The 19866-nt window shown below is 36.1% G+C and overlaps 2 protein-coding genes and 1 long non-coding RNA gene across 3 annotated transcripts; 2 read left to right on the top strand and 1 right to left on the bottom strand.

Annotated features, from left to right (window-relative positions):
• Positions 1-1250: 1250 nt before the first annotated feature.
• LOC133862537 (uncharacterized) lies at positions 1251-2149 on the bottom strand. The gene is made up of 2 exons (XR_009899315.1): positions 1925-2149; positions 1251-1501 (listed from the first exon to the last, which is right to left on the bottom strand). It is a non-coding gene; the product is annotated as an uncharacterized LOC133862537 (long non-coding RNA).
• Positions 2150-7705: 5556 nt separating this feature from the next.
• Positions 7706-14953, top strand: LOC133880829 (probable acyl-CoA dehydrogenase IBR3). The gene is made up of 17 exons (XM_062319799.1): positions 7706-7952; positions 8041-8175; positions 9175-9315; positions 9425-9556; positions 9858-10043; positions 10315-10392; positions 10615-10734; positions 11265-11363; positions 11454-11571; positions 11720-11985; positions 12144-12338; positions 12689-12831; positions 12990-13074; positions 13157-13366; positions 13914-14066; positions 14323-14427; positions 14544-14953. The coding sequence occupies exons 1-17, from the start codon at positions 7818-7820 to the stop codon at positions 14733-14735; spliced, it is 2493 nt and encodes an 830-aa protein (XP_062175783.1). The 5' UTR covers positions 7706-7817; the 3' UTR covers positions 14736-14953.
• Positions 14954-16223: 1270 nt separating this feature from the next.
• On the top strand, positions 16224-18071 carry LOC133863076 (probable pectinesterase/pectinesterase inhibitor 21). Its single transcript, XM_062299064.1, has 2 exons — positions 16224-17280; positions 17380-18071. The coding sequence occupies exons 1-2, from the start codon at positions 16224-16226 to the stop codon at positions 18069-18071; spliced, it is 1749 nt and encodes a 582-aa protein (XP_062155048.1).
• The last annotated feature ends 1795 nt before the right edge of the window (positions 18072-19866 follow it).

Here is a 19866-nt window from a genome sequence, read left to right as displayed (position 1 = left end):
AGTCGCTCCAGGAATAATTTTTTTTTTTTTTTTTTTTAAAAAAAAAAAGCTTTTCTTTTAGTTAGGGTTCATGTATGGAAGCTGCAGCAGGACCATTTTTATAGTTTATTTTAAATTTTCCTTACATATAGGAAATAAAAATAATTTCAAGATAACTGCTATAAATGCTCTAAATAAAGGGGAAAAAAAAAATTGATGTATGGTGGGTATTCGTGACTCGTGTAAAATAAAAAAGATGGCTTTTACATCTACTACGGTACACTATAACACATATGACAAAAGACAAATAAAAAGATGACTTTTACATGGTCTACTACTCTGTGTCTCTATGACACATCTAACAAAAGACGAATAAAAAAGACAAAATTTTCTACCATTAAACATGACTACACATGACTACACACGACTATCCATAAACCATTAAACACTAATACAAAAAATAAGCTCATTAGCGGCCACATGTGGCCGCTAATGAGGTGGTCACTAAAAGTCGGACGTACGCTAATGATCAATAACAACGACCTCAAAGAGTCGCCGATAATAATAGATAAATAGCGGCAATGAATGTCGCCGCTAATAGTATTTATGTGGATGCTAAAAAACTTTAAAACTTAACTCGTATGTCGCAGCTAATGCTCTATCATTAACGGCGACATAGGGGTCGCTGCTAATACTCTATTATTAGCAGCGACATACGGGTCGCCGCTAATGATATTAAAAAAATTAAAAAATAAAATAAAACATTATTAGCGATGACACCAAAATGGCCGCTAATGCTCTATCATTAGCGGCGACATACGAGTCGCCGCTAATGCTCTATCATTAGTGGCGACATATGAGTCGCCGCTAATGATATTAAAAAAATTTATAAAAAAAAAAAAAAAAAAACTATAATTAGTTTTTTGGGATTTATTTTTTATTTTTTAATATTATTTTTTTAAAAATATATTCAGCAAAAAAGAAGATAATTTTAAAAAAATATATTCAACAAAAAATGAATTCATATGATTGAATATTTGAATTCATTATTTTTGGCAATTAGATTTCAGAAACCCTGGAACTAATATAAGCAATGAAAATGAGAAAAAAAAAAAAATATATATATATATATATCAGGGATTCCAACAAACATTTTCTTATACATAACAAACTCCAATTTACTTTTTCTTAACCTCAATATTTATAATAAAACACAGGAGAAGAATATTATACATCTAAGATATCATTCACATCAAATACTGTGTTCTCCATTTCCTTAACCATTTATTTATTGCTCTTGGAAGAAAAGGATAAAAAGAAACAGATCGTACACTATAAAAGGAACTTAACCATTCATCCAAGGATAACGGTGCAGTAATTTTTATGCAAAATTATGAAAATGAAGGTACCTCAGCAAACGAGCTGAAATTATTTTGTGAAGAAATGGGCTCCATACGTGCCTTTATCTGCTCACATGCATCCAAAACTGCATATCCATACATATCAGAACTTGCAGAAGCAGCTGTCGGTGATGAATTAGGAACCCGGCCACCATGAAAACAATAGACAAAAATCATAACACCCATTATTCTTCTACAGAAAATCTTTCACAAAACCCAGAAATTTTCACAATCAATCAACCCAAATCAAAACAAGATGAAGACCCAAAATTATTATACAAAACCCATTCGGTTTGCCAACAAAAATCCTCCAGATTTTTTCAAAGGCCCACTCGGTTTCTCCACCGAAAACCAAATCCATCAAGTGAAAAATCAAAATCTGAGAATTTCATAATATCTACCAACCCAACCCCATTAAATTTTTTTACCCAAAAACCCTCAAGAACCCAGATTATTTTCCCATACCCATACGTCTTTCTCAGAGATTTTCTACCCAAAAATTTGGTACCCATCAACCCGAAATCAAAATCTGAGAAGTTACTTACCCAAAATCGGATCCTCATTGTTTGGGCTCCGGGAAAATGCCGAAAAAACCCCTCTCTAGCGTCGCCCGCGTCGGTCGTGACCTGCAGGTGTCGGCGTCCTGCCCAGCGGTGGCTGACCCACCATAAACTTCTCCCTCTCCCTCTCTGATCTCCCTCTTCCTCTCCCCATCTCTCAATCTCCCTCTCTCAGCCTCTCAGAAAAAAAAAAAAAAAAAAAAAAAAAAAGCGGGAGGGGGAGGGGGAGGAGGGTTGGCGCGCGGGACACGAAATTTTCGCGTCCCGCGCGCCACCCGCAAAATGACTCCAATTAAAAATTAAATTTTAAAAAATTAAAAGCTTTTTTTTTTTTTGCTATAAAAAGAGTAATTTTCTAAAATGATTAAATCTAATATTTATTTTTTAAAATGAGTTCATATTTTTATTTTTGAGAAAAGATTTTAAAAAAAAAAGTAAAATAAAATAAAATTTAAATCAACTGAGATTATTCTCAATTTAAAAAAATCAAATTTAAGTTTTTTTTTAATGCTTTTTTAGTTTTTTTTAATTTAATTTTTTAATTGAAAAATGACATGTGACAGGGATAATATGGAAATATTTCAAAGGTTTTGGTAGTTTGGCGGCACGTAGAATGACTGTTAGTTTTGGGGGCTAAATTATAATTTTTTCATATTTATATGTATGTGAATTAGTTAACATATATACCAATTAGTTAGCTCATAAACTAACATATTATCTAGTTAATTAACATTACTAAAAAAACAAGCCAAGCAAGAAATCTATTTATCCTATGATCCTATCATGATCGATCGGACTAGTACTTATAATCAATCACACGTTAAATCGAACATTAACTGTGTCAAGTTTGATTGATCGAACATTCGTATCACAATAGATCGGATCGATGCACTAGGATAAATTACATATTCGATCAAATCTTCAATTGTGTCAAGTTTGATTGATCATTTGATCATATCACGATCAATTAGACTAATGCACTAGGATCGATCGGAGTAATACACCAGGATCGATTGGATGATTTTATCGATCATATTATCCTGTCATGATCAATCGAACTATTACTTTTGATCAATCGCACGTTAGATCGAACTTTCACTGTGTCAAGTTTGATTGATAGAACTCTATCACGATCGATCAGACCAATGCACTCGGATCGATCGGAATAATACACTAGGATCAATCATATCTTTTATCGATCATGTGATTATCGATCGAACTAGTACCTAGGATCATGATTGATCAAACTACTACATTACGATCGGACGTTTGATCGAACCTTCACTACATCGAATTTGATCGATCGAACTCTATCATGATTAATCAGATTAATGCAATAGGTTATATTGGATCTTCTATCGATCATATTATCCGATTATGATCGATCATACTAGTACACTATGATTGATTAGACGTTCGATCGAACCTTTACTATGTCAAATTTGATCGATCGACTCTATCACGATTGATCAGACTAATGCATAAGGATCGATTTGATGTTCGATCCATTGAAGTAATGCACTAGGGTCGATCGAATCTTCTATCGATCATATTATCCTATCATAATCAATCAGACTAGTACATTAGGATCAATCAGACGTTTGATCAAACATTCACTACGTCTAAATTGATCGATCGAACTCTATCATGATTAATCAGACTGATGAAATAGGTTATATCGAATCTTCTATCAATCATATTATCCTATCATAATCGATTAGACGTTTGATCGAACCTTCATTATGTCAAATTTGATTGATCGACTCTATCATGATTGATCGGACTAATGCACTAAGATCGATTGGATCTTCTATCGATCATATTATACTATCATGATCGATCGGACAAGTAAACTAAGATCGATCAGACTATTGATTGAACCTTCACTATGTCGAATTTGATTGATCGAACTCTATCACAATTGATCGGACTAATGCATTAGAATCGATCGGAACTAATAAGCGCTGAATGTTGCACATGAAAGCCCTTTGATATATTCCCACAAAAGCCAATTAAAACTTTAATTATTAATTTTTTTTTTCGTTAACTATTAGCAGTGAAAAAAATGTCGCTGCTAATAGTAGATTATTAACGGCAACATTTATGAGTCACCGCTAATGAGACATTATTAGCAACGACCTTTGGGTTGCTGCTAATATCTTTCCACAAAAATCAATTAAAACTTTAATTATTATTATTTTTTCGTTAAGTATTAGTGGCGACAAAAATGTCGCAGCTAATAGTAGATTATTGCTAATATCTTTCCATAAAAGCCAATTAAAACTTTAATTATTAACTTTTTTTTTTCGTTAACTATTAGCAGCAACATTTTTGTCGCTGCTAAAAGTAGATTATTAGCTGCGACCTTTGAGTCGCCGCTAATATCTTTTCACAAAAGCCAATTAAAATTTTAATTATTAATTTTTTTTTCGTTAACTATTAGTGGCGACAAAAATGTCGCTGCTAATAGTAAATTATTAGCGGCGACTTTTATGAGTCGCCGCTAATGTGACATTATTAGCAGCGACCATTGGGTCACTGCTAATATCTTTCCACAAAAGTCAATTAAAACTTTAATTATTAATTTTTTTTTCGTTAAGTATTAGTGGCGACAAAAATGTCGCAACTAATAGTAGATTATTGCTAATATCTTTCCATAAAAGCCAATTAAAACTTTAATTATTAATTTTTTTTTTCGTTAACTATTAGTAGCGACAAAAATGTCGCTGCTAAAAGTAGATTATTAGTGGCGACCTTTCAGTCGCCGCTAATATCTTTACACAAAAGCCAATTAAAACTTTAATTATTAATTTTTTTTTCGATAACTATTAGTGGCGACAAAAATGTCGCTGCTAATAGTAAATTATTAGCGGTGACTTTTATGAGTCACCGCTAATGAGATATTCACCGTTAATATCTTTTCACAAAAGCCAATTAAAATTAAAATAATTATTATTTTTTTCATTAACTATTAGCGACAACAACAATGTCACTGCTAATAGTATATTATTAGCGGCGACTCTAATGTCTTTATTATTAGCGGCGACCAATGTCGCCGCTAATATTTTTCCACAATATCCCGCACATGGTAAAATATTCCCGGCAAGTTATTAGCGGCGACATATTAGCGGCGACATATTAGCGTCGACCCAAAAGTCGACACTACAATTTATGTTTTTTTTTAATTAGCGTCAATTATTAGCGGCGACGTTTCAAAGTCGCTGCTAATGACCCATTATTAGCGACCACTTTGGTGTCGCTGCTAAAAAGTTGGACGCTAATGAAACAGATTCTTGTAGTACGTAGAATAGTAGTCACCACAGTCTGCACATCAGCACAAACCCATGTCACATTATTCCTGATCTACATGCAATCAGGCCGGGTTTCACGATTCAACATTTTTTTTTTCCTTGAGCGTGATTCATGAAGACAAAGTTAATAAGTAGTTAACACTATCTCTTAGTCTCAGAATAACAAACACGTCACCATCAACAGACAAAGAGGAAGATCGGAAGAGCCAACTGCTTCAGCAATTTTTTTTTCAACTTTCAACCTAGCAGTAGCAGCAAAGGCTTACAAAAGAATATTAGAAGAAAAAAGGTTTGTTTGTTTGAGGTCGGCGTAGGTAATCACATAGAGAGATTAGAGATATTATACGGTTGTAGTCGTAGGTAGGTAAAAAAGTATGGTTACGTAACTTGGGTTGAATTAGTGAGAAATCAGCCCAAAGTTGAGGTCAACTTAATTTTTTTAAAAGGGTTGGACTGGTTGATTGGGCTTAAATTTGTAGGGCCGAGAGTAGCGATGGACTTAAAATAGACTTGGACTTTTTAAAAAAAAAAAAATATATATATATATATATGATGTAGGGGCGGGCACTTGTGTAAACATACATATAAACTTGAGATTGAATTGTTTAAAATTATAGATAAGGTTGTAATATATAATATAAATAATCAATTTCATGATATAAAATTAAGTAATGGTCCTTGCACAATTTTTACACAACTCTAACTAATTTTTTTTTATGATCAAACATTGGATTTGTTTTCTTACATGTGGGCTATAAATACTCAATGGTTGATCTTAAAAAAAAGTTGTTAGAGTTGTATACGAGTTGTGTAAGAAACATTACTTATAAAAATTATGTATGATTTATTGCAAATACAAGGTTTGTAAAGTTAATTTTTTTTATAAGTTTTTTAACAAAAACTAATTTACTTTATTAACTTAAATGACAAAACCTTCATAATAATTAACTAACTAGTTATTGCAAATACAAGGTCAGCTAAAGTTAAGAAAACAATTGGTTGGCCGGATAAGTATATCCTACAAAGTATTGATGTTAAATTAGCTAGGAGTTTGGCACAAAAGTTAGTTCAAGTCCCGCTCCAAAACCAAAACAATGTGACATCAATAAAACCCCAAGTAACTAATGCTTATCTTCACAATAATTAAATAACATATTATTAGCATAAATTTACTAAAATAATTTAAACAACGATGATATTTATTTTATATGAGATGTGAATTTTTTTTATTGAGCAATTTGTAATTTTGTAAACATGTTCAAGTTCATTTGAAAAATAAATGAATTGAATTTGAACAGATTATTTAGCTTGGTAACAACTCAAACTACACTCATGTTCAAAATAAAATTCAGTAAACAAAACTTAAAAATTTAATACTTGACTCAACTAGACTCGATTGCAATCCTAATTAGAATAAACTCAGCCATCGAAGTTAAGAAAACAATTAGTTAGACAACTATATTCTACCAATGTTGGCTCAAGTCCCAATCCAAAAAACCAAGACAATCTTACATCAATAACATCCTCTAAAGAATAATGATTCAATGCCACCTAAATATACAACTTTTCACCACCTTGCCTATGTGGCAAGGTGGTCCTCCACTATTTTTTGAGTTTTTTTTATTTTTTAAAAATAAATTAAAGTGGGGGATCACCTTGCCACATAGACAAGGTGGTGAAAAGTTGTATATTTAGGTGGTAGTGAATCATTACTCTCCTCTAAATAACATATTTACTTTTAAAGATTTCCGCAATCCAAAATCTTCTTCTTTTTAAAGATTTTTTTTTTTTTTTTTTTTTTTTTGGCAATGATATAACATAATAGACTATCAAAATGATTATGGCTTTCTTAACTTGGTAGAACTTTGAAAATCAGTGATTGTGCAATATGACCTTTTCTATTGCAGCTAATTTATTTTAGTTGGTCTAATTGCTCTTTTTTTTTTTTTTTTTAATAAGATTTTGTAATGGTTTGAATGTCAAAAGATTTGAACAAATCAGATAAGGTCATAGGCTTAACTCATAGAACCAACATTGCGAGTTATAATTATTTTTTATTGAGTCTTTTCTTTTTTTTAGTCTGTCTGCTCTTTTGTACAATTTATTTTTAAATTTATGAAATTTATATTAAGCTTTACAAATTTAAGGGTAAATTTAAAATTTAATTAAATATAATGTAAGTATATCATTGAAAGATGAGGGCTTAAAGTCATGACGTGGCGTCATGTGAAGGAACGTGTTATCTTTCTTCGCGAGACTCTTTGGATCGGGACTTCTACCCACTCATCATCATCAAAAGTGGGCGTATCTTTTCTGGCCCATTATGCCTCCCCCCCTACCCGCCAAAACATCAAATTCACGCGCTTCCCGAAGCAGTCGTGTCACGTGTGTGTGCGCATAGTACAACTGAATTTATGAAGGACACCAATCACCATTCTAATCACAGGCGCGTACACTTCACTTTCCACCTGTCTGCATTGAATTTGTGACGATTTCTCCAACGCAAATCATTTCCATTGTGCCCAAGGTTTCCGACCTTGTCAGTTGTCATCGTCCAAAATCGAAGAATGGCGAGCCGGACATCTGATCTGGTAGGGCAAGTGCACCCGGCACACGCGCTCGACCTAGGGGCGTTGTTGAGCTACTCCTCCGCCAACGTCCCTGGCTTCCCTCTCTCTCCCTCCGATTTCACCGTCTCTCAGGTCCGTTTCTCTCTTTACCTTTGTGCTTCTTTGTTTTTCTTTAATCTAACTTTGTTTTTGGTTTTGACGGGACTTTGTGTGCGTGTAGTTCGGGCACGGGCAATCGAACCCGACGTATCTCATGGAAGTGGGCTCGGGGGGTTCAGTGAAACGGTACGTTTTGAGGAAGAAGCCCCCTGGGAAGCTGCTCGAGTCTGCTCATGCTGTGGAGAGAGAGTTTCAGGTAAACAATTTTTATGCTCTGTTTGGTTGCTAAGAAAAGAAAAAGGCATTAGATTTTTTGGAATTTTGAACTCAGGCTGTTATAGCTGTTTTGTCTCGCTGTGGCAAGTTGGATATGTTTGGTAAACGATTTTGTAGTGAAATTTTTGATTGAATAGTAGTAAGAAGTGGTAAACTATTTTGCAGTGGAATTTTTGTTTTAATAGTAGTAAGAAGTGATTAATGTGAGATAAAGTATAAATTTTTTTGAATTTTTGAATTTTTTTTTTTATAAGAAAAAGTGAAAAAGTTGTGTTTTTTAATATATTTTTTTAGTTAAATAGCAATAAAAAGTTATTGATGGGATATAAAAAGAAGAAATGTTATTAGTTGGACATTTTTAGCAAAATTGGAATGGTTTGCGAAACGCCAAGGCTTTGTTTGGCAAACTCTCTTCCCCTTCCTCTAAAAAGGTCAAACTTCAAAATGTATCACTTTTTATATTACATCAATAACTTTCTAAGAGTGTTTTTCACTTTTTATATCACATCAATTACTTTTTGACAACTTTTTTCACTCTTCCTTACAAAAAATTTAAAATGTCTTTCTACTTCATATCACATCAATCACTTTTTATTACTATTTATAAAAATAAAAAAAAATAAAAATAAAAAATAAAAAAACCACTATCAAAAGGTTTACCTAACATAGCTATGAATTTGAAAGAAAATTAATTGGTTTGGTTGTCAAATTAAGCTGAAGGGTAATAAATGTTAAAATGTTGATTGAGTGGTCAAATTCACCAAATTCAAACAGTTTAGACATTTGGGACAAAGAGGGAATGAGCTTTAAGTTCGAACCTTGACTCAACTCTATCTCTCAGTTTAGGTTTTGAGATAATTAGTAATATTTAATGTTTAAGAGTATGTAGTCCTAAGTTTGACCTCCCATTTAAAGTTGAAATTCGCCCGCTTTTGAGGAACTAACTTTGAATGTGAAATCTCAATTTTTGATGGGACAGGTTCTCCGGGCATTGGGTGCTCATACCCAAGTTCCAGTTCCGAAGGTATTCTGCTTGTGTACCGACCCAAATGTAATTGGAACTGCGTTTTACATCATGGAGTATTTGGATGGACGCATATTCATAGACCCCAAGCTGCCGGTATGGTATTTCCGCCACAACACTGTTTAATCTGGACTTATTGGGTTTTTCGTTAAGTTGTTAAATCCAGTTGATGGATTGAATTGTCTAAATGTTTCTGGTCAATTAGGATGTGCCACCTGACACAAGGAGAGCGATATATCGAGCAACTGCAAAAACTTTAGCTTCTTTACATTCTACTGATGTGAATACTATTGGTCTAGGAAAATTTGGGCGTCCGGACAACTATTGTAAGAGGCAGGTAATTTTCTGAAATTTTTACTACTTTGTCTATTTATAAGATGATAATGTACCTTGAAAGGCATCATGTCATATGAAATTTTCACAAATTGAGTTGAAAGCGTGTTAAGAATGAGTTTCTACTGCTCTAGGTCTATAATGAACTTCACATGCCACAGAGCATGAATGTGTTGACCACTGGCTATTTTGTGGCAGCCACATCCTTGAGAATATTTGGAAGCTCATGACTAGTAACTACGGAGCAAAAGATTAAGAAAGAGAAAAACTCATATTCCTTTGTATGAATTTTATGCTTACTTTAGGTAGAGAGGTGGGCTAAGCAATATATAGCTTCAACTGGCGATGGTAAACCTGAGAGAAATCTGAAGATGCTCCAACTTGCTGATTGGCTACGGCAACATATTCCTCTTGAAGATTCTTCAGCAGCATCAGCAGGCATAGTTCATGGAGACTTTCGCCTTGATAATCTTGTATTTCATCCCGATGAGGTCTGGTAATTCAAAAACCTTTGATTGATTTAAATGCATATATTTATCCAGCATGATTCTGGAATTTGGTTTTCTTTCAATTATCTAAATATAGTCGGTGTGTGTTCTCTTTTCATAAATCATAAATTTCAAAAGTTATGTTATGAAACAGAAATACAAACAATTACTGTTTATACTTCAGTTGACTCATTTTGTCACCAATGATCAACACATGCACTAACAGCATAGATATTCTGGGTTGCACATCTAATGGATACTCTTAATGGTGCAGGATCGAGTTATTGGCATTCTTGATTGGGAACTTTCTACTGTTGGAAACCAAATGTGTGATGTTGCATACAGCTGTTTGGTACTAACAATTTTCAGACTTCACTTAATTGGCATGGAAAGAGATGTTTTCTGTACATTGTTTACTTATTGAGGCTTAAGTTGTTCTCTTTTAGCCTCTGGTTTTAATGATTGGGTTTTATTTATCTGTCTCCATTAAACTAGTCTGATAACATAATGATTATGGGTTAGGTGTTCATTGAATGTCATTTTCAAGGTTACTGTTACTTTCTTTCCTTGGCAGCATTATATTGTGGACACTGGGCTTGGAAAGGAACAACTGGGTGAAGGTATGGAACTTGCTGGATTACCAAAAGGGATTCCTTCACAGGCAGAATATTTGGCTGAATACTGCTTTGCTGCCGTAAGTTGCATATTGATAGTATTGATTCGATTGAGTTCTGTATGCTCATTTGTCCAAACTAATTTCCTCAGAGGAAATTTAGGCAATCGTCAAGAAAATGATTCGATTGAGTTCTGTATGCTCATTTGTCTAAACTAATTTCCTCTCCAAGGAAATTGAGGCAATCATCAAGAAAGAATTTTCTTGAAATTTTCAAGATGGCATGTAGTGAGGGATTAGGGAAGACAACAAGAATACTTGGTGCCAATGGAACTAACATAGACCCATCATTTTATAAGATTCTATAGAGTAAAATGTGATGCATAATTTATTATGTGATTGAATAGAACTATAGAAGTCTCTATGATGTATTGCAGTCCCATAACTTACTAGTCATCCAATTGGTTCCACTCCCCTGTACTTGCTATGCTACTGTTTGCCTTTCATAGCAATCGTTTGTGGTCTAGTACATGGTTGTAGTTGGTAATTCATATTCCTTTTTTCCTGTAAGCTTGTTTAAAGAACTCACACCGGACACATTCACAATACAGAGAAAACCATGGCCTGTTGCTGATTGGAAGTTCTACATTGCCTTTTCCTTGTTCCGTGGGGCATCAATCTATGCAGGAGTCTACAGTAGATGGATTGTGGTATCTTCTCAAATGTTAAATAAGTAAAAAAGGTTTTGACATGGGAAGTGAACACATCAAGATAATATCTCCTTTACCATGACAATGCAGGGTAATGCTGCAGGAGGTAAGCGTGCCCAACATACAGGAAGAATAGCTAATAATCTTATTGACTCAGCATGGGAATTTATTCGACGGCAATCTGTACTTCCCGAGCGTCCTCCATCTGGTAGCCAATTAATATATTTTTTGGGCCTTGAAGGTTCACAAATTTTAGCATGCAGATAAATTGGTTTTCTCAGATTGAAAGATAGTATCCTAGAATATTTGTATACCCCAAGGCTATTGCCTAAGTTTTTTTTTTTTTAATGAATTAGTTTCAATTGCACAAGACTATCCGAAACCATCTGGAAATGACAATAAAGATCAAGGCCTTTCAATTGGAGGGGGAAGGTTCGTTCCTAGTAAAAGGGTGCTGGAATTGAGAAACAGATTGATCCAGTTCATGGAAGATCGTATATACCCCATGGAAAATGAATTTTACAAACTTGCTCAGTCTACCTCACGTTGGACAGTTCATCCACAAGAGGAAAAGTTAAAGGAGCTAGCAATGAAGGAAGGCTTATGGAACTTATGGATACCTGTATGTATCTTAATTTTTCTTTCCATTTATACGTTCTATGTTTATTTTTTCTTTTTTGAAGTGTGGGCATCCTACCTCATAAATTAGTTGTTTTGTTTCTTCAAGATAACTTCTTTTGATTGAATATACTTTGCTTATATCTTTTCGCTTATGTGCAGTTTGATAGTGCTGTTAGGGCAAGAGAACTGATTTTTGATGGGCGCAATCATGCTCTCTCTAATGCTGCATATGATCGATTACTGGGTGTGGGCCTCTCAAACCTGGAATATGGATATCTTTGTGAGATTATGGGCCGTTCCGTTTGGGCTCCACAGGTGTTTAATTGTGGAGCACCTGACACTGGAAATATGGAGGTAAAGTGAAAGTTTCAGATTCTTAAAGGTCCACAAATGATAATCAGTCTTGTTATCACATGGTTTCCCCTTTTGTCTCAAGAGTGATCTTGAGATACTATCAGAACTTCAAATTGGAAAGTAAACAGAGTGATTGTTTGCAACCTTTAGGAATAATTCTTTGTAGTTGTAGCTCAAGATACCCAGTGTTACTTATATTCTTGAATGGCAGATTTATCAGGTTGGTGATAGTTGGAGAATTCCCCGTTTTATAATTATGGAATCTGTGAAATTAATAATATGATTTAGCTTTCTTGCAAAACTCATGTAGTATCTATTTTATGGTTGTCATAATTCATTTTTCATGTTAGGTATTGCTGCGTTATGGAAATAAAGAACAACTAAATGAATGGCTTATTCCCTTGCTTGAGGGTAAGATCCGGTCTGGATTTGCGATGACAGAACCACAAGTTGCATCTTCCGATGCTACCAATATTGAATGTTCTATTAAAAGGTATACGCAGCATCTTTCAATAAACTAGTTCAATAATAAAATGCCTCATTGAAGTATAGGGAAGGTATCTGTGGGATATAACTATATCGGATCCATGCCATTTGGTCTTGAGCTTTTTGCTTGATATATGTATGATCCCCTGTTGGTTCCATCTGCAGAGAAGGAGATACTTATGTCATTAATGGGACGAAGTGGTGGACAAGTGGGGCAATGGATCCAAGGTGCAGACTTCTCATAGTCATGGTTAGTTCTTGTTTGGCACAACTGTAGAAGTCCAAATTGTTCCTTTGTGTAGTTAAAGGAGTTTGATCTGAACAATATGCAGGGAAAAACTGACTTCAGTGCTGCAAAGCATAAGCAGCAATCTATGATCTTAGTGGATATCCGGACTCCAGGTATACACATAAAGAGACCGCTAATGGTGTTTGGCTTTGATGATGCACCTCATGGGCATGCAGAAGTATCATTTGAGAATGTACGTGTGTCAGCAAAGAATATTCTATTGGGAGAAGGACGTGGATTTGAGATTGCCCAGGTGAAGTTGTTAAATACCTTCCAGAGTAACCTAGTGCATTATGACAAAAATGGGGGAGCCTTCCCCTCCTAAATCACTCTTCCAATAGGTCGAACCCAAGGCCTCCACATTTGAGGTATTACTTGGCTATAAGGAACAGTGGTTTTCCAATCCGTGAATTTCACATTAAATGAAATTCCTAGGCGACCAAATTGTACAACCACTTGGAATTTTGAACTCCTTTACATTTTTCTAAACATCAACAAATTGATTTTTCTTCTTCACATGATAAAGGATTTTGACCAGCTTTAATGTCCTGTTACTGGTTTTATATGCATGTCAGCGTAAGAGCAGCAATGATGTTGGTCTTAAACCAAGAAGCAAAAGGTTATGTTTCTGATATTCATATGCTGAAAGTAGAAAATAGAAATGATTGTTAATGTTGAAGGCTTAGATGTGATTTTGGAAATCTGATTCCTGGCTGTGTTTTGTGAATAAAAATTTGTGGAGTTTAAAATGTGGTTACTGAGCTGCTTGTTGGTGGACCAACCTGATATCTTACTTGCAGGGTAGGCTAGGCCCAGGAAGGCTGCACCACTGCATGAGACTGGTTGGGGCTGCTGAGCGTGGCATGGAGATGATGGCTCGAAGGGCTCTTAGTAGAAGAGTGTTTGGAAAGTTGATAGCAGAGCAAGGTTCATTCCTTTCTGATATTGCTAAGGTATCTTGATTTAAGTCTCTATTATAGAATAATCGAAACATTTTATGCTGTTATACATCACAAGAAAACAGATCTGATAGTGCAACCTAAATCGGTGAGAGGACCAATTATTCGACTGGATTAATCATCCAAAAACTGGAAATGAGATTTTATTGTTAAACTTCTAGTGGCCCACAGTGATGTTATCAGATATTATTAGACTCACCTCCTAGTGCAGCATTTGCAGCAGACTTTTTAAATTGGCTCTTTGATTCAGTGTCGGATAGAGCTAGAGAAAGCCAGATTGTTGGTTCTGGAAGCAGCTGACCAGCTTGATAGGCTTGGGAATAAAAAAGCCCGTGGGACCATAGCAATGGCCAAGGTAATGGTTGTTTCTAATATGAAGTGTGCCAGAATCATTTGGTTCATTTTATTTTGATAATTATCAGGTTTTATGTTATAATGTTAATGACTTTTTCTTTCAAAATGCCCTGGCAGGTGGCTGCTCCGAACATGGCATTGAAGGTGCTTGACATGGCAATTCAAGTGCATGGTGGAGCTGGCGTATCTTCTGACACCGTTCTGGCACATCTCTGGGCAACGGCAAGAACATTGCGAATTGCAGACGGCCCAGATGAAGTCCACTTGGGTACTATTGCCAAGTTAGAACTGCAGAGAGCTAAGCTTTAGAAGAATTGAAGTGAATTTCTCTGAGCAGGATTCTTTTTCTTTTGTAATTGAAAAGAAAAGAAAGAAGAGAATAATCCGAAGAACTAAAGGGCACTGTAGTTGATCCCCGCAACGGCAATGTAAGAGCCAAAAGCTGATTAATGGATGGTAGAATGTACCTGTAAAATAGTGACTAATTTGGTTGAGATATGATGCATTGACACCCTAATTACAAATTAGTCCTTGAACATATTTTACAGCCAAAAGTTAACAGATTTTGTTAGTCAGTCATGTCACACCCAATAGGAAGTCGACACGTGTCTATTACAATAAAAAAAAAATATAAAATTTAATAAAAATATAAATAAATAAAATAAAAATATTTGTTTTAAAATCTCATTACACGTTGAATGAGTGCAGGTTAGTCATTTTGATTTCTTTGGTTAATATACTTTCCTATCAAATTCAATCACAATTATACGAGGAATATATTCTCTAACAAAGGTTTCCTGGTAGCCATACAAAGGAAAGTGAGAAAATAAGAAAGAAAATGGTTGTTTTCATTTCTAAGATTTGAAACATATGGATATTCACAATAATGGTAGAAACAACAATAAGTTTGATAGATTTTTCAATTAAAGAAATAATGATAGGAAGGGGATGGTTCGATTACTCCCATTTGGCCAATGAGATGGCTTAGCCTTTCGATTTATATATATAAGGTTTGTTTTATTATTATTATTATGGTTGAGACGTGTCAAAATCTGACTGCTGTTGACGTGACATTTAACTGATGTGGTCACGTCTAATAGCTATTGGATATTAAATAATAGTGGTGTTAAGAGTACGTACTACAAATTTCTTTACAAACGTCACAATCCATAATTGGTGAATAATTATAATTTTATGGACCAGTTTAATTAAGGTAATTGGTGAAATCAGGGCAGTATTCCCGTTAATCCAGCAGCACCAATGGAATTAAGAATTCCTACTAATTAATCCAATAATCAATATTAGCCTTTTAACAAAAACTATATTAGTTGTAAGGACAAATTAAGGCCATGCATGCTCTAAAGGAGCCACTCTCACCCGTCATTTGCGCCCATAAATTAACTAAAAAACAATTAACGAACGCGCGGTTGGTTATATGTAAAAGCTCTCAAATTTGGAAAACTTTTTTAACTGGGATCTATTTTTGTCGGGGATCTCCCGCCTCACATTTGTTAACAGAAATAACCGCATTTCAAACTGCATGTTCCTCTTTATATATATATATTTATATTAATTATATATATCTCCATTGATCATATCTACCATACCAGAGCACAAGGGGCACCGACAACTCGATCTGCCCTCAAAAGACAGCCCCAACAGCTTTCATTTGTGGGTACGTACGTACGTAGCCCTCTTGCATGCACCAAAGTCAAAGAACAAAAAGAACAAAAAAAATTAAGATAAAAAAGAAACTCCGTATTCTTTTCTGAAGTTCGATCGTCTAGATTATCAAACATGGGTTTTGGGGGATACAACGATGTCTCCAACCACGGACACCAGAAGAAGAAGAAGAAGTACGCCATTATCGGCATCTCCTCCATTCTTCTGGTGGCCATGGTGGCGGCTGTGGCTGTCGGTGTGAGCCGCAGCGGCCACGACGATTCCTCTAACAAGAATAATCAAAGTGGCCAGGTGTCCACGTCCATGAAGGCAATTCAGGCAATTTGCCAGCCCACTGATTATAAAGAAACCTGCGAGAAGACCCTGTCCTCCGCCGCTGGAAACACCACTGACCCCAAAGAGCTCATCAAGGTCGCGTTCCAGGTGGCAATGCGGGAAATTAAAGGGGCCATCGCGAACTCCACCGCGTTGAAAGATCTGGCGAAGGACTCCAGAACCAACCAGGCCTTGGAGAACTGCAAGGAGCTCCTTGAGTACTCCATTGATGATCTGACAGAGTCTTTTGATAAGATTGGTGCCTTCGACGTCAGCAAGATTGATGACTACACGGAGGACCTCAAGGTGTGGCTCAGCGGTGCGATCACCTACGAGCAGACTTGCTTGGACGGGTTCGAGAACACGACTGGTGATGCTGGGGAGAGGATGAAGGCTGTTTTGAAGACTTCGCAGGAACTCACAAAGAATGGGCTTGCCATGGTGAATGAAATCTCGAAATTCTTGTCCGAGCTTCAAATTTCCGGCCTCAACCGGAGGCTTCTTTCAGAAGAATCCGAGGGGGAGGGGGAGGGTGAGTTCCCATCATGGGTACACGACGGGAAGCGCAGGCTCCTCGCCGCCGCTGCCTCTGCCGGGAACATTAAGGCCGACGTTGTGATTGCCAAGGACGGGACTGGCAAGTATAAGACTATCAATGAATCTCTCAAGGATATTCCCAAGAACAACAACAAGACCTTTGTGATTCACGTCAAGGCCGGGATATATCCGGAGTACGTTGTCCTTGACAAGCACATGACCCATGTCATGGTTATCGGAGATGGCCCAACAAAGACCAAGATCACCGGAAACAAGAACTACATCGATGGAACCCCAACTTTCAAGACTGCCACATTTAGTAAGTACTATTTATATGTAATATATCATTATTTTGCCTTCTTTCAATTCCTTCTCTCTCTTTGGGTTACTAATTTTTGTAATTCTTTGGTTGTTGCAGCGGTGATGGGAAGCAACTTCATGGCTAAGGACATTGGATTTGAGAACTCTGCCGGAGCTGAGAAGCACCAGGCCGTGGCACTGCGTGTCCAATCCGACATGTCCATCTTCTACAACTGCCAGATGGATGGCTACCAAGACACCCTCTACACCCACACCCACCGCCAGTTCTACCGCAACTGCACCATCAGCGGCACCATCGACTTCATCTTCGGCAACGCTGCGGTGGTGTTCCAAGACTGCAAGATGGTCGTCAGGAAGCCAATGGAGAACCAGCAGTGCATCGTCACAGCGCAAGGCAGGCTTGACAGGCGCGAGCCTAGCGGGATCGTCCTCCAGGGCTGCACCATCGCCGCCGACCCATTGTACTACCCGCTGAGGGCACAGAATAAGGCTTTCCTCGGCAGGCCATGGAAGGAGTTCTCGAGAACCATCATCATGCAGAGCCAGATCGGCGACTTCATCCAGGCCGAGGGGTGGCTGCCATGGATGGGTAACTTCGCTCTCAACACTTGCTTCTACGCCGAGATCGCCAACAAGGGTGCCGGTTCCGGCCAGGCCCAGAGAGTGACATGGCGCGGCATCAAGAAGATCACTCTGGAGCACGCCAATAAGTTCACTGCTGGAATATTCCTTGGTGGCGATAGGTGGATCAAGCCCACTGGGGTGCCCTACAGTTCTGGCCTGCTGTAATTAACCAAGAATTTCAAACACCTTATACTTGGTCCTCTGCATAAAGGATCAAATTTGATCTACTTCATACTATGAACTATGTTATCTTTTTCTTTTCTTTTCTTTTTTCTTTTTTTTTTTCCTTTTTGCTTTTCGTTGCCTTTTGATGACTCTAGCATGAGATCGTCAATGAGCCCCAAAAAAAAATGAGAAATTTGTAATTTAGGAATCTCAAGTTGAGATCAGATGGGAAATTATCACTTTCATCGTTAAAATTATGTGTGCTCCCCTTATTTATTAATATGTATTAATTATGATTTCAAGCTACAATATTATATATATATATATATATATATATATATATATATATATATATATATATATATATATATATATATATATATATATATATATATATATATATTAAATGCTATTTTTCCAACTCTTATCCAACTTAAATATTTTTTTCTAAAATTAATCGTATTATATATATATAATGCTATTTTTCCAATTCTTATCAAATTTAAATAATTTTTTTAAAAATAAAAATAAAAAATCAATCATTGGATATATATATATATATATATATATATATATATATATATATATAAAAAGACATAACAAACATAACAAAACTTTTCTAAAAAATTAGCAATGCCATGACATCGTGTAAAAGCTACATAACACGCCTAGTCAATTGCCATTGAGAAAAGTTTATTTTTGTTACTGTTGGTTGTACGGAACCAGCAATGACCTCAAGTCGTTTTCTAGCTAGGGAGGAGCTCCATCTGCTAAAGAGGTAGATGACATCATAAACTCGCTAATCCCGAAAGACTAGAGGGACTCCGACGCCCAAGTTAATAAGGGGCGAGGGAGAGAGAGCTCTCTGGTAAGGAGAGTATTAGTGATAGTGTGTAGAATGTAGAATGTACGTAGGAGATTGCGTACAGTAGGCCTTATATACACGCACATAGAGCCTAGCTTTTAGAGTCTTTTGAAGGGTTCATGGTGATTCTTCTCTCTCAAAGCCATTAGGGAGAACAGTGGGGCGTGGGAGAGTGTTGCAATTACGTGAGGTGAATGGGCGGATCGGGTCTAGATAAGTGGTCTTCGGATTGTTAGGTACTTGGGTCGCCTAGTAGCTTATGCTCGTCGAGTAACCGATTGGCTGGACTTGTTCTGGGTCTTCTTCTTAATTAGGTAGGTGTTTCCTAGGTCCTATAGGAGTCCCTCAATTCCCTTGAATGAATAGTAAATTCATACATGAGAATTTTGCGATGTGTTTCACTTGTCTCGCGGATGGGCCTTGCTTGGATTCTCCGGCGGTGAAGTAACTGGGCCTTATAGGAGTCCCCTAATTCCCTTGGATGATTAGTAAATCCATCCATGGGAATTTAGAGATGTATGAGCTTTTCCAGCTTTTGGTTGTTGATATTCGGGCCCTCCAGGACATGCAACCCAAGAAAAAAACTCACAACTATTGTCGTATTAAGCATATATAAAATCTGGTTTAAACATAAAAGCTGCTATTAAGAAGTTCAAAACATATCCATACTCTTATATGGAACTCCAGGGATGAACTCACTTAGAACTTCGATCAAATAAGTCTGTATACTCTAGATTTTCTACACATTGATGTTTGAATGACATTAGTAATATCAATTTCATTGGATTAAAGAAGAATCTTAAACATTTTAATGTAATTTATGAATCTCAAAATAAAGAGTCTTTAAATATTGTTAGATTATATTCTTATATATTGTATTGTCCCATATGGGCTATGTTGTGTATATGTCTTTCATGTACTAGCCTATAT

This window comes from Alnus glutinosa, chromosome 1 (assembly GCF_958979055.1).
Source record: "Alnus glutinosa chromosome 1, dhAlnGlut1.1, whole genome shotgun sequence".
Lineage (NCBI taxonomy): Eukaryota > Viridiplantae > Streptophyta > Magnoliopsida > Fagales > Betulaceae > Alnus > Alnus glutinosa.
The sequence above is the reverse complement of the archived record's forward strand: the minus strand, read 5'-3'. Positions and strand labels throughout refer to the sequence as shown.